At 37.8% G+C, this 15760-nt stretch overlaps 1 protein-coding gene across 6 annotated transcripts in view; it reads right to left on the reverse strand.

Moving 5' to 3' along the window:
- The window catches only part of LOC144035973 (vitamin D3 receptor A), a 67509-nt gene that overhangs the window by 36268 nt on the left and 15481 nt on the right, over positions 1–15760 (reverse strand). For 4 of the 6 annotated variants that reach the window (XM_077546170.1, XM_077546162.1, XM_077546143.1 and 1 more), the window contains exon 3: positions 10164–10270. The exons of the other annotated variants lie outside the window; for them this stretch is intronic. In XM_077546170.1, the coding sequence (XP_077402296.1) occupies positions 10164–10221 (58 nt within the window). In that variant the 5' untranslated portion in view covers positions 10222–10270. The remainder of the gene's footprint in view (positions 1–10163; positions 10271–15760) is intronic. 6 annotated transcript variants of the gene reach the window in all.

Raw genomic sequence — 15760 nt, forward strand, 5'->3', positions numbered from 1 at the left:
GATCCTGGAGCATAAAGTAAGCTATTTGAAAAACCTTTCCATGAAGTTGGTATTTTGCTGCAACAACTCAATATGTTTGAATGAAATGAGTGAATATACAGTATGACAGACTTTGCAAACGTATGATGATGTTGTTGCGCTGTTTTATGTGCACTCACTCACATTTATCATTAAATATTGTGATCAGATTGGATTTTTCATATGTTGTACTATGAAGTGTTTTTTTTGGGCAAAAGTACAATAAGAACGCGATTCGAGTTTATTCGGGACTTGGTCGTCGATGTGAACGAGAATCTCAAGTGCTGATGAGGACGGGCCCAAGTCCAGGCACGAGTAAGTGCAGAGCGTTGAGAGGCCATGTTTTAAGAACAAGCCTAATACAGGGATAAATCCTCCCGGCATGCAACTCTGCCTTAAAGGATGTCTTTTAAAGGGAAACAAATGAATTCCTTTGTGCATTATTCCCACATGTTCGTGTGACTGACAAGGACTAAATGATAAATGGCAAACATGCTCAAAAAATGAGTCACAGCTATAGGAAATTACTAACCCTGCATACACAATATACCACAATAATATGGCACAATAAAGTAGAGAAAAAGGCTTTGGTTAAAAATAATTTATTTTTAACCAAACTGTGTATTTTTCCTCTTCAGATGCTCGTTTTTGGTTATTTACAAACTTAAAATCTGTTATCAATGTTATTGTGCAGGTAGTAAATCAATCCTAAAACCTAATACATGGATTAAAAAAAAATCCCTCCACAAGTAGCACTGTGCAGATGACTACTGAATGTCTAGACTGCTAAGCATGCAAGTGTAACTCTACACGTTTCTACCGCCCACCAACCCAAATACACAAGGTGTTTTTTTACACAAACGACATTAAGATGGAAATGTTATGGCACTGTTACCCAAAACCTCCATTTTTACACTAGACACCGTTGAAAAGTAACATAACTCTATTCTGTGAAAGAGTACAGCCTTACATGGCTTTGAAACTGGAGAGGTGCAGGCCAGCAGAAGAATGACACTATGAGAGAGTAGAATATTACAAAAGTAACAATTACAGATAAGGTAATATTGCTGTTTTGTTGTTGTTGCTCTATGTGATGTATGGCATTGGGAATAAAAAACGGATGCTTTTTGGTCATGTCAATGCCTTACTATACATACCTAACATTTTAGTCGGCACCAGGTGTTCGGCTTATCTGTGAATTGGGTTGCTACTTAGTTCTGCCACCTGCACAGTCTCACTTTTCTGTCATAGGCTTATAGTTGTCAATGTTACAGAAGCACCACTGGAGCCATTTGCTTATTGACCACTGCTGAGGTGATCTTGAATAAGGCACTGGATGGCAAACATCACAGAGGTGCAACATTCATCTGCCATATCTCCACAAGTGTGTCACACTTGTCTTGATATGCAACAGGAGGAGCCTCCCTGTTGGAGTGAGTAAGAGGAAATAGGGATAGCATGTATGATGGCTATTCATAATAAAGATTTATTCAAGTAGACAGCTGCAGATCATGCTGAGCCATGACAAATGAAAATATGTTATTAGGCTTCAGTCCATATTAACCTTTTACACACTGCATATGAACAAGAGAAATTCAACACCATGCAATTCAGAGAAGAGCCTCATATTTATTATTTCAGTTCTCCATTTATTGGCAAACTTACTCTCACAGTCAATCTAAACTGAAGGACACAATATATTAATGGTTTTAAAAAATACATATTGATGCTAACTGCATAATAACCAATTTATGTGCTTGGTAATAAGCGGAAATATAACTTTTAACTGTAGAGCAGCTCGTGTCTTTAAGCCACCACCCATGGAACATCTTAATGAAGCTATATATTTTATAAGCAATATCTTAAAGAAGTTGGTGTCGTGACCCACAAGGGAATGATTTTAACTTGGTCTGACAGGACTATGAACCTGATCATCACAAAAGTAGATATAAATACTGTACAGGTAGATTTTACACAAATGACTAACACACCTGTGCTCTACCACACAAAGTTTTTACTTTACTTTTCTACGGAGGCTATTATGAACTCTGTGGAAATTAGAGAAATGTGGGCTGTTTTTTTACACGTCTACATTTAGTGACAAATATCTCTCTTCTTTCTGCTAAACAAGGCTACAAATCTAAGCAGCTGCGAGACTAGTTTTATTTCTATTTAACAGCTGTAATGCATCCATTTTTAATTTTGAGAGAGAATATCTATAGTAATATTATTTAATATCTCCCATTGCCTAGTATTATTTTGTATTTAAACAAAAGAAGTTCCATATTTTGTCATTTTGCAATAGTAATGTTTCAGTATCGAGGTACTTAAACAGGTACGATATTGAAATCAAAATTGTAGCATCATAACAATACTACTACTGTATGTCGTTCATACTATCATTCTATCCATGCAGGATTTTCTCTGAAATTTGACAAATCTGTCTCACCTATTCAACCAATCGCTGTGACTTTTGTGCAACTTCTAATCAGTGCAGTTTTCAACAATTTTAGGCAAATGTAATTGTGTAATGTATGCCAATTCAATTCTTCTAGGGCTGTCGCTATTCAATCTTTTGATTATTCAATCAATTACTCGGGTAATCGCCTTGACCAATCTTTCTTTCTTTTTTAAAGCAGAGCAGTATTCACGTATGTATTGGCAACTGTCTACTTAGCAATCAAAATGTATCCCTGAGAAGTATTCAAACGAGTCTCTGCAAATTTACTTCCTTGTTTAACTAATTTGTCCCACCAAAAAAAAAAATCACCACAGTAAAACACCACTCAACAGTTCACAAATGTTCATTATAAAAGTGGGAAAACAATTTTGTCCTGCGTACACCATTGTGAACATAAGCAGAAGTTAACGATTGTCGACTACTCAACCACTTTTTGCTCAATCTTAAGTACATTAATTTTAATATTTGAAGACGATCCTTAGTTGCAACATGTTACATTAAAAATGCACCACTCAAGCGCCCACATGAAGTGAAACTTGTGAAAGTATAAGAATCGTTGTATATGAAATATTCCCTACTTAAATAAAACTCTAAAAGAGGATTTATTGTAACACCTCAAACCTCACTTTTGCTAAAAACATTATTTTGACAGCAACACACCAAATTCTCATTCCTGAAGTAAAACTACAAAATGGTATAAAATAAGTATGGAAGTATTTAGTCATTGTCAATATAAAACCTGTCAATGTGATTGTTTTACCATAGCATTTAAACAAATACATGCATTAAACCGGTCACGTCATTGCGCCATAAATTTTGGTTCATAAGAAACAAGCAGTTTCATCAGAATAAATATTTACTCAAATTGAACCACAGTTCCTTGAATTATAAAATTAGACTGAATGTTAAAAACAACAACAGAAACAATCATTATTTCCTACCCACTACCTGGCATCCATATATGAGGGAAAATAACAGGCTGAGTGGAAAACAACAGTGTCTAACAGAAAAAATGACTCATCTTGCTCTATTGCCCCATCATTCACTCTCTCTCTCGCTCTTGTCTAGTTACCAGATACAGAACATCCTGAACACAACATCCAACCTGCGTAATGTGCACAAACAAGCTCAGTCTTCTGTTCTGAAAAGTTTGCCTGAACTAAGTGAAATATAAAAAAGATAGCAAGATCCAGATGATGAAACATAATACATTAATGAAAAAGCAGAGATGTGAAATGTTCATGTTATTTTAAAATATCTTAAAATAGATTTATTTACGCACACATGCATGTAAGAGTATCAGTGGGTCCCTGATAAAACAGCAATATGAACATTTTCCCTGTAATTGAAGTGTTTTACAGATCCAAAATTACATGTGCAAAATCAGCCTTTCCTAATTTAGGAATAGGTGATGACACCTGCTTTTGACTAAAATGATCCGTATAGTTTGTTTGTTTTCCCCCCAGAACCTGTTGCACAACGAACACCAATAATAGTGGGGAGCTGTGACAATGGGGAAAAACAAGGCATTACAAAAAATAGAAGCACTGACGTAATGTCCATTTATACACACACGCATACACTACTTACGAAATAGTGTGCAGATAGTTGTTAAAGTTGACCAATGTGAAATTCTTTTTTTTTTCTCATCAAAAGCACATTTTCACTGTTGTTGGTGGTATTTTATAGGAGAAAGGGAATGCTCGGATGTTTGAAACATCACCAAGGCAAAAATTATTAGCAAAAAAAACAACTGTTTTCTCATATTTTGTTACAAAAATCTTGTTTTCAGTCATTTTTGGTTCAAAAATAGTTTATTTGGATGAAACCAAGCCATGTTCCACTGCTGATTACTGTACTGAAAAAAAAAACTGAATAAGGTAGAAACAAACTAGTTGGATATGTTGAAGTCGTAAAGGCACAAATTTGTTTGCACGATACTTGGTTTACAGTACAGTATATACTTATGTTAACGACACACTTGTGTGGCAGAAATTTGTCGTAGTCGTGAGCACTTACAAAACTGCATGTCAAATATTTAGTAAGTTTATACCTGTAATAATAGTAACTTACCTGGCTTTAATATGTAATATTTGACTTTATCTTAGTATAATATAATGTATAATAGATCAGATACTGCTATTGTAATAAAAATTAAGTAATATCTTGTGTTTGTTGAAAGAAGACCTTGAAGAAATAAGCACATATTAAATCAGAAAATGTGAGGGTGGGTAAATCGCAATTAGATTATTTTCCAAAATACATCTCTATTACAAATTACAGTTTTTGGGTGTGCGTTCATGTGTGAGCGAGTTGAAACGACCCCTACAACAGGACTCATAACCTCCGTCGGTTTGACAATCTCGGCTTTGTGCTTATATGTGCCACTTCATGCTTCATCCACAAGTTTTATATGAGGAATGTGTGGTGTCCATTTCAAAAATATAATGAACATAATTACATTACAGTGTCCAGTGAAGAGTGAGAACTGCAAAACGTTGAAAAATCTAAATGTTATTATATCAGCTTTAACAACCCCCCCCCCCCCCCAAAAAAATACCAATCTGTATTTTAGCCATATTTTGGGGAGAACTATGAACACACAATCTAATCATGTTGATACAATGCAAAACCTAAAATGCTGTTGATATGGCAAAAATAAACACTGGGAAAATAATATAGAAAATCTACATTTAATTATTGTGAGTCATGTGGTCAGTCGGCTGGTCTTTTGATCTCAAATGAAATGTGTTCCAAAGGTTTGGCCATCTTCTAAAAAAAAAAATTAAAATGATGTCACACGAAACAAAACTGTATTTTTGAATGTTTTTCACTTGTATTTTGTAATTGTATGGTTTAGATGAAGACCAAGAATTAAGACCCACAGAAGAAAACAAAAATATCTTGGTAGACACGACAACTTTCGCAAACCAAACTTTCACCAATACAACACAACAACACAAACACATGATCAAAAGGTACAGGAAACCATGGAGAATTTGTAAATCTCTGCTGAATCCATCACATCCACATCTGTTAAACATGAGAGGTATTTTTTTAAACAAGTGGTTTGAGTCTCCACATTTGAAAACAGAACTGGACTCCAAGCGAAAGCTACAACTGGATAGTGACTAGCGTGGTCATAAACACGTGGAATGAGGGATGTGTACAGTGAATTATGTTGATGTGAGTTCCAGTCGAAGCGATCCATCACATGTATGCACTGCTTATGCTTTCTTGCAAAAGTGATCCAAATAGTTCTGATGGTGACGGCGTCTCACAAGCTCAGGTAAATAATGCTTGGATTGCGAGGAAAATTTGGGTATACTATACAGTACAGCATGGCACAGCAAAGCTCACTTGTAAGGTCACTGCGCAGATTTTCCATTGGATTAAGGTCAGGGCTCTGACTGCAAAATTCAGTTTCTTCTGCAAATTTGGCTGTATTCTTATTAGGCTCATTGTCATGCCGAACAGTAAATATCCTCCTTCAGTTTTCTAGCAGACATTTAGCAGAGTTTGTTTGCCCAAAATTTATAGCATTCAGAAGTCCCAAGGTTAGGAAGGTTAGTTTTTAAATTCCACCTCGACATTTAATGGAATTAAAAGTGTGCCCACACAATAAGGCAACAACTGGACTGCTCACACTGTACGTTGGGAGGGCATTGCTTCCACCTACTATATGTGCTATAGGGGAGAGTAAGGATGGGAATTTCAAACTGTCAAAACAACACCTTTATGTGGACTTGTAATGCCAATGTTACAAAACATTGCTAACAGACTATGCTTCTCTAAATTGGGTGTGGAAGCATAGTGACAATAAAAGCATCAGGAGTTTGAAAAACATAAACTCATCACTCTGGTTCAAATGCGCAAGACAAGATGAACGACTCGGCCAACCTAATTGTGCACTTAATAATTCCCATTATATTACCGTGGTACCTATTATTAACTGTTTTTTTACATCAGAAAAAATGGTGATTTAAGAAGGGTGTGTTAATTTACTAAATCCTCTTTATATGTTTCAAATGGAGGCGAATGTGAGACAGTCTCACCGGCGGGTAGGAACGTTGATAAAATCTGTATACAGTACATGCAGAGAATTAAGCAAAACAAACACCATCAACTACCGCCGGCGGGGGAAGGATTACGTAAAAAATGCAACTATATAGACTTGTTAGGGCTACTGCTTGTTGCATGTCTTTATTCGCTGTGTAAACTAACAAATCCTCAGAAAACAACACTGGATACACACATACACATGCACACAAAGATTCAAACATCAGCATGCGCAGCCACACATGCACACAGTAAATTGGCTGTCTCTATGGAATCAGTGGCTACGTGACGGTGACAGACATACAATAGAATGGTTTACAAAGGCTTTACACTGGATATAAAAGACTACCAACCCCTGTTCAGATGTCAGGATTTTGTGACACAATAACATGAGACCAACACAAATCATTTTAAAAATGTATCCACCATTAATATGACCTATAACATGTATACAAATTAGTTACAAATAAATGATTGTTATCTTGAATTTTTGTTCTCCCTTTATAAGCAGTTTAGAGGATGGATGGATGGATGGAGTACAGATTAAAGGTCCTAAGGAAATTTTGAAATTATTCATCTAGGTCTCATTTGGCATTTGTTGTTCGATTTTGTAACTTTTGGCTTGTCCCTTTTATCCATTGTGTATACATGCAGTTACATCTTCAGTGATAAAAAAAATTGCTCCCGCTAACCCTATTAACTCTTTGACTGCCAAAAACGTTAAATAACGTTTAGTAAAATCCTACGGAGGAGCGCCAAAGACGTTAAAAGACGTTAAAAGACGTTCACCAAGTTTTTTTTTGTTTTTTTTGGAAACGGGTGGAGGAAAGCCTTGGCCAGCTGTGCTGAAAGTATCAAGCAGATCTAGTGAGTATAATGACTATTTTTGGCCCCTAGATGGCAGCGATGACTCTGTAAATAGTACCACAGTTGCACATATTTGTAAATAGTTTGCGAAATTGTTTTGTCAAATTGTTACACTGTTGAATGTAAATAAACGTATTTTGCTATCAAAAACACTTTTTCATTGTTGGTGGTAGTGCTTTACAGAAGTAAAGCACTGTTTAAGTGTTTGTGGCATCATTCATGGGGAAAAAAAGGTGTCAAATTCACTAGAGTGCATGAAATAACAGTTTCACAAAAAGCTTGATTTCTCCGTATTTTGTTTCAAAACAGAGCATTTGGGTGAAACTAACTAACTAACGGAATAAGGTAGAAACAAACTTTCTTTTTCTGATGAAAGATGAAAGTCCAATCTTTCATTTGATAGTATGTGTGTTTCCATAGTCCAAACACAACATTTTCTGTGGACCTTGAAAGAGCAGTCAAAATGCTTAAATCGGCTGGCACCCACGGCATCCCTTTTCTGAAAACGTCTGGCAGTCAAAGAGTTAATTAGTATTGAAATGCACACAATGCAGTAATATCAGGGGACCACGTAGCTAAAAATAAAATAAAATAAAATGGCATTCAGAAATGTGGACAAAACAAGAACAGGTAGAAAAGAGCAGCAACATTCCAAAACTTCCAAAAAATGAACACCGTCTTCTTATATGAGGTATGTCTTAGAATTACATTATGTAAACTATACAAAAACAGAAGCTGAAGAAATGTTACAGTGAAGAATTTAATCTCTTCAAAAGGACTGCTGTGAGTTCCAATCCGGGTATTGGTACTCGCCCATCACTAATAAATATACATATAACAGATGAATTTGCTTTTGTGCTCATGGTTTTCACTTTGGTACACATTGTTGCTTAAATAAATGCTGTCCTGTATAGTTGTTTATAGTTTGGCTGATCCTGCGACTTGTATTACAGTGTGACTTTTATATTTAAATTAGTGCTTGCTTGGACTGGCGCCCAAAATCAATTTTATCATATGACATTATCACAAGGAAATAAATTACAAACAACAAAATACTTGTTGTAAGTGTAGTTACCTCCAGACTCAGACTAAATGTTTCTGCTCCATCTCAGGTGGTGTTTGAATGACTGGAAGTTTGTGACAACTTTAATGTCTGCCTTAGTGGGGAATTTGATTTGGGAGGAGCAAGTGTTCAATGTAAAAAAAAACAAAAAAAAACTAAGCCTTAAATTTTAATCATCTCATCCTGGGCCCATTAACGACATGCCTCCAAGTTCAGTGAGAACCAGCCCCACAGTTGTTACGTAATCCTGCTTGCATAAAGAGAGACCAATAAATCTGACATGGCAAAAACAGAACCTCTTTTGTGAAGTTGTCAAGAAAAATTCTCCTAACATACAAAAAAATGGCTTTTCGCTAGTCAAGATCTAGAAATCACACACTTATGCCTACTTGGAGCAAATAAACCCTCTGCCCAGACAGCATTTCAAGCGCAGTCACTTAAGTTGTCAAATTTTATACAGAGCCATAAATTTAAAAAAAAACATGAACAAATTCATAAATCTGTGTATCAAGCTATGATTTGTGTTGCTCTGGATGGTAAGGTATCAAAATAGCCCCCCGTGTGTGCTCATCAGTGGTTCCCAACCTTTTTTCCACCACGGACCGGTCCATACAAGTCCAAAACTTTCACGGACCGGCAACCCAGTGGGTTGAGGAAGGGGGGATGCTTGGCTGTTCGGCGGCTGGTTAATAAAAGGCTACAACAACAAACGCAAATCCACTATGTATTTTTCTGTACCTCTACTAGCAGCACAAACATCATAACAAGGATAACAACAACGTTTTAATATGGTAAGGTCACTATGGTTATGCTTATGAATGATACAAGCAACACAAAAACTGGGGTACTTTGTAGATATAACAATAAATGTGACGACACATTTTTATGTAACTATATTAGCCAAATTGGTACATGTAAGAGATAGATTGATTTAAGGAGGACATGATGATGAGGGCTGCCAACAGAGCCCATCATATGTCGGAATCAATTGTAGCTGTAAGTCCGTGCTCCTTTTTCTTCTTGGTCATAGGCCCCTGTGTTGTCTCATCACTGGACCTTTTCTCCGTTGCAAAGAAAGTTTCCAAATATGCCTGTTTTTTACTCATTTTGCTAACTTGTCGATTAGCATCAGCGCTACGCGACTTGAGATAATTAGCATCTTGACATGCGTCAAGAGTCCGTCGTAAATAGAGAGAATCCGATCACTTTTCAAAATAAAATATTTTTAAGCCTCGGCTAATTAATTAACCGCAAGTATAGTACGTTTTTTATTCTTTCAATTGTGCGGCCCAGTCCAAAGTGGCCCACGGCCCGGTGGTTAGGGACCACTGCGCAACATGACTTTTGGGGCGTGGAGGGTAATGAGGCAGTTGTGTGCATGACAACTAATACTGCTATAGCAATATCATGTCCTAACCAAGTTAACAAATGTCACATTTGTATTCACAACATTTTTCAAACACACATCTAAAGCAGTACAACTCCAGTGTTATGTTCTCATATAAATAAACAGACTTGTAACATTTGAAACTGCATAATTAGGTATGCAGTCTATCAAACATCATCACCACCCTCACTCATCATTACCATCAATAATGGAGCACCTCACAGCCATCTCAGGGCGCATTAGTAAGGAGCATTCCAGGGCTCATCACAGTTCATTGTCATATGGCGGTGGTTGGTGCCGTTATCTACCTGCTGCATTAAGCTTGTTCACTCGAGGTGGCTGGGATGGAGCACTGCAGGAGGTCATGTTCTTTGACTTCTTCACAGCCTGTGACTTCTTCCAGTTGAGGGACAAGCTGTGCAGGAAACCACTATTTTAGGAGATGGTAAATGGGTTTTCACTCGTTTAGTGCTTTTTCCACCTACAAGGTACTCAAAGCGACCACTCTACCACCTGAGCCATGGCACTGTAGGTTTAACTAATACGACTGTGAGGTTGAAGCTCAATAGTGTTACATTGCCAATTTCTTTGATTCTGACTCTGTCATGTAATTTGGAGCACCCTAAAAGCAAATCTCATTCACGCATCAACTAATCTCCGAATTACCAAATGCCAGATAAGGTGCGGGAGCTTGTACAAACAAGCACAGCCGCATGATGGCAGACTTTTTACACCAATGCTAACTATGAGTCATAGCCTCACTCACTCAGAAAGGACAGCAAACACATGCATGACAATACTTCAAACCTGATATTTTCCTACGTGGTTAAATTTTGAATGGCTAAGGCCTTATAACGTATGAATTTGGCCCAAATGTATGTGAAAAGGACACTGAACGTTCACCATGCGCGAGTATGCCAAACGATTTGTCAGTGGAGTGCATGAGACCTCATTCCAGCCAGTACAGTATAATAACCCTGCTTGTATGTTTGGCCAACTGCTTTGGCAATTTGAGACAGTTTTTACTAATAGAAGAATCATTCTAAAAAAAATAATAATAATAAAAAAACACTGTTAAAAGAGAAGAGGAAGACTGAAATGAATTGAGGTCGGCCTGAGTGGGTACCATGACGTACCACTGGATTGGTTTGTCATATTTTAAGAAGACCAATAGCAGACTGTATTGATTTGTAAATGCACGTGACATACTGTACAAAGGTGTAAAAACAGAGTGAAAACATTTAAGTGTGAATGTGAAACACTCTGGCCTTCAAAATGTGTTATCGTTTAAGCCCATAAAAGAAAGCAAAGTTCTCGCTCTCGCATGTGCGTGCAACTAAAGATTGTTTGCCAGCTGCTGTTGCTAAGAAAACTACAATCCAAACACAAAAAAAGCCAAGGACATTCAAGAAACCAAAGTAAGTTAAGGTAGAAAGACTACTTGCAATTCACATATTGGATAGAAAGTGTTCAACAATGAAGGACAATGACATTGCTAGAGGCGTTGGGTCGAAAACTTTCCAATAGTTAATCATCAGACGATTAACCAACAGTCTCTGATACATTTGTGCCTGTCAACAGCGTTTCAGTAATGCAGGTTGTTATCCCTCCTGAAATTTTCTTTAGTAATAATAATAATAATAATGATAATACACTATTTACGTATGCACTATTGGTTGTGCAGTTACATGACAAGCAGCCATCAAAATTGGATTATTAACATTAAAAGCCTACTCAGATAAAACCAGGAGTGGGTTGTCCATCGTCACTTTGATTAGTTTCCCAAACAGCCAGTCCATTTCCCGTCCACACCACTCTCTCCGCTACCCAGTATATAGATACTGTAATGTGATTGAAAAATTCCTGTTAGCATGTCAATAGGATTTTACATTGAATTTACCATTAGCACTGGCGATATTTTTAAAATAGAGCATGCCTTTATTCAAATATACAATGCATGCACTTTTTGTTGTCGTCGTGTGTTGTATAGTTTTACAGTACACTCCAAGTGCGGTGTCATTAAACAGCTTGAAGCACGCTCAGAGCGCAGAATTACACTTCACACGCTGCGCAAGCAACGTGGTGCATTCAGGGTACCATTTGGCACTATAATCGTTTATCTTAAATCATCATAATTTTAAGGACTTAAGAAGCCAAAATCAAAATCATGATTAAATTTAGATTATTTGCCCAGCACTAAATTGAGAGGATCATAATGGGAGTAAACATTGATGTCACTCACGTTCGGCACGAGACATGAGGTGCATTCAAACTAAAGACAGCTTTCCCCTTCAATAAACGTTAACAGCAATTTAAACAATGTGGGATTTCTAACAATATACAAAAACTGACAATTAAATTACAATAATGGGTGTGAAATCATTTTGCTATTTTACATAATTGCAATTTGCAACCAATGGTCCATCTGGTCACTTATGTTACAATACATAATCAAATCAATAGGTTACCATCCTCCATTCTGCAAGTTTTCCCAGTATTAGTGGTTGGAATGTCAAACCTTAATATTCAATGAGACTTCATATTGCTCGAGGGCTTCAATAAAATACAGGACAACAAATCGTTTGGCAGCCAAGACTTTTGTACAGTACTTCATATACAGTATATAAAATGATTAGTTGTGTTCAAAAGTTCAAAGTTTTTTCTTCACTTGTTCTTGAATGTTTGAAAATATTATTATTTTTTATCCTAAGCATTCTAATTAGTACCTCTATAGTACAGGCATGAAAACAGGTCAGGGGTGAAAAATGTGAGAAGGACTTGGACAAAAATTTTGCCCGTTAATATTCGTCGGGCACTCGTCAAACGGGTTGGAGGGATCAAGGCGGATTTAAATGTTAAAAATTTTATGGCGGCAAGAAAACATTGTTGCTACATTTATTGGACCATGGATGGATGTTAAAAAAACAGCATGCGCTGCGTTCAAGTAGGGATGGATACCTTTTGCATTTGGACCGGTTCAGTTCCAATTTTCAATATCGGGGTATCGATATCGGTAATGAACAGTACCAATTTTCATTTATTTTGGTTACTTGGGCAAATTTCAAAGAGCGTGCGCCTGCCGCACTTAGCACGATAAATTCGAACCCAACTTGGAGTAAAATCTCGCAAACAAATGACAGCTGGAAGAGGACGTGATCGACAATAAAGAGAATAATTGGAACTCGGGCGCAAACTCATTTTAATGTATGTATCCGACGCCGTATGTAATGTTTAATAGTGCTAAATGTTGGCCACAAGATTTCGTTATCCATGAAATTATAAATATGGTATAAGTACGTGGTAGGTATTGTTCTAAAATGTTATAATAAATTTGTAACACACCTTACAACTGAACACGATTCGAATCGGTGCTTTTAGACCTACATCTGCTGTGTCCGCGCAGTGGAGAGGCCTACAACGCGGTAGCTGCCACTCTGCCTCAGCGTCAAGAAGTCCACGCGCCAGGCGGGGCACCACGCTCAACCAAAGCATGCTAGGAACCGCGAAGCTTCACTCTCGTTTGGCGGTCAAATTTCGCTTGCTTCCACCCATACCCAGAAATGTATTATGAATGAAAACTGGCGCGAGTGGGTGACGTCACGACGCCAAGTGCGCCATAGAAAATTACCAACATAGCTACGCCCGCACAGTCACAACTTAAGACGTGGAACATGGCACCGCCTAATTTAATGTGAATTGGCACCGTCTTCGGTACCCATCCCACCCGGAGTTCACCGATACACTGGCTGACTCTCTAGTCAACCCCCCGCCCCGAAATATTTTCTCATTAGATCTGCACCAGTCACGTAGGTGACCTATTTTGGGTTCAAAACGGCGAATTTCGCCGAAAGGTGAGGGATTTTCATGCCTGATAGTAATTGTTTGAATTAATCTAAGACATGTTTGATCTTGAATGGAAGTTGTGACTACGAGCGAATACACATTTGTGATATCATCAATATTATATTGATTATTTATGTATTCAGAATCAGAACCATTTACATCAGCATCACAACAATCAATTGTTTCTCCCAGCCATATGACAAGTTAATGAAGTCAAAACACGGAGACAGGCAGAGGATATGATAAAAATGCCCTATGTAGAATAGTTAAGTGTTTGTACATGCAGATGAGCGATCAGCCATCTACATCCCTTGTGGGTGGCTAATTGTCCCAGGAAGTGATGGGTGGAGCCTCATGCGGGAGGCCTGCTGTGTTCGAACCAATCCCCTCAGTGGGCTCGTCTCTCTCTCTCTCTGTGCTACAGTCGCATCGGAAAAAAACAAAATGAGGAATGGAATGGAGGGCGGGGGCGGTGGTGCTCAGGAAGGAGGGTTTACTGCTCAGTGAAATCCCTTACACTGGGCCTCAACACACTAGCACAAAGAAGAAGAATCTCATTGGAGTGTTTTTGCCCTGCTATTCTCTCTTTGGCAGTTTCTTACAATATCCAGAAATGTGAAAAGCCTCATGTCCAGTATATCCTCAGTTACTTAAGGATTAGAAATGTTCACATATGGTGCTGACAAACACAGGGTGACATACATCAGATTCCTTTTCCAGGGTTTCCCCCAGAAAACTTGCTAAGCCTGCAGGTGGAAGTACAGAAGCCCACTGGCGGCCTATAATGTTTTTATTAAGTTTCCAGAAAATGTTCCATCAGCACTCCAAATAACTATACGTTGCGTACAGAAAATATTTCAGTGTTGTAGTTTGTGCAAAGTACTTCTTGTATATTTTTTCTATTTTCTACATCCACTATTACTACTCAAATAATGCAAATTTCTCCAATGTGTGACTCATAAAGGTTATTACATTTTAAATATCAATTTAAATTTTTACCTTATAGCCCCTCATCTCACATAACGTATGCGGTGACATCCAACTTTATTTCCGGTCCTACTCTGTGGCTGTGTGTCGTTTACATTCTATTATTTGGTATTTTCCGGTTTCAAATTCATGCTCTGCTGTAACGCGGTTCTAACAAGACCTGTGTGACAATAGGGCAGTTTACAATTATGCCCAAACTACTATTTTTAGAACAGCCAGTTGATTTTCGGACAAGAAACACAGGCAGGCGACTGAGGGAGTGTATCCATATGAGACAAAATTTGTAAACTGACTCACTATTTCACCATAAATATACTTAACAGACATTTTATGGTTACAACAAACCTCTGCTGCTTTGGCGTCTGCCGGTATGTGACCAGCGATGTGACCGAGATCGAATGAAGGGAGTTTCCAGAGGAATGTCTCCGCTGGGTTTAAGCATGCACAAATAAACGGCAGTGATTTACGCGAAAAATGTCACCGAAGACACCTATATGTGCTCTCTACATTTCGTCGGTGGAAATGGGCCAGCAGCTGAAAATCCAGAACCAATCAATTGCAGGTATGTTATCATCTTCTTTCTCAAAGTTAGCCTTGCTAGCTGCCTGCTACAACATGCTAGTTACTATACTGTTGTAAATGCAACCAAATTACCTTGAGTTTACCTACGAAAGCCACTGCTGCTTAGATGTGAAAATTAATATAAAGAATCAGCGCTATAGAACCCTATGCCTACAACAACATGCTAGTTGATCAAGGTCACTAAGATGTGAGCGGTCACTGTCACCACACCACTTTAACAAAAGTAACTAGACAGAAGTTACAGCCCAAAGGTAGGCTTAATATCTTCAAATGAAAATGAAAATGACTTTAATGTGTTACGTTTTCATGAAAATTAACACGATATTAGCAGTCATCTAGACCGCAATGGAGTGGCAGCAACAATCATACAATAAATCTTACATTTCTACGAAAACTGCTTTCTTTCCGCCCACTTTGAGGTCTCCGCATATCAACCACCGTTTAAGCTGTTCCAAAGTGTGTTTGTCGATTGAACCTTGTTGAAATTTCACGC

Source organism: Vanacampus margaritifer, chromosome 1 (assembly GCF_051991255.1).
Source record: "Vanacampus margaritifer isolate UIUO_Vmar chromosome 1, RoL_Vmar_1.0, whole genome shotgun sequence".
In the NCBI taxonomy this organism is placed as follows: domain Eukaryota; kingdom Metazoa; phylum Chordata; class Actinopteri; order Syngnathiformes; family Syngnathidae; genus Vanacampus; species Vanacampus margaritifer.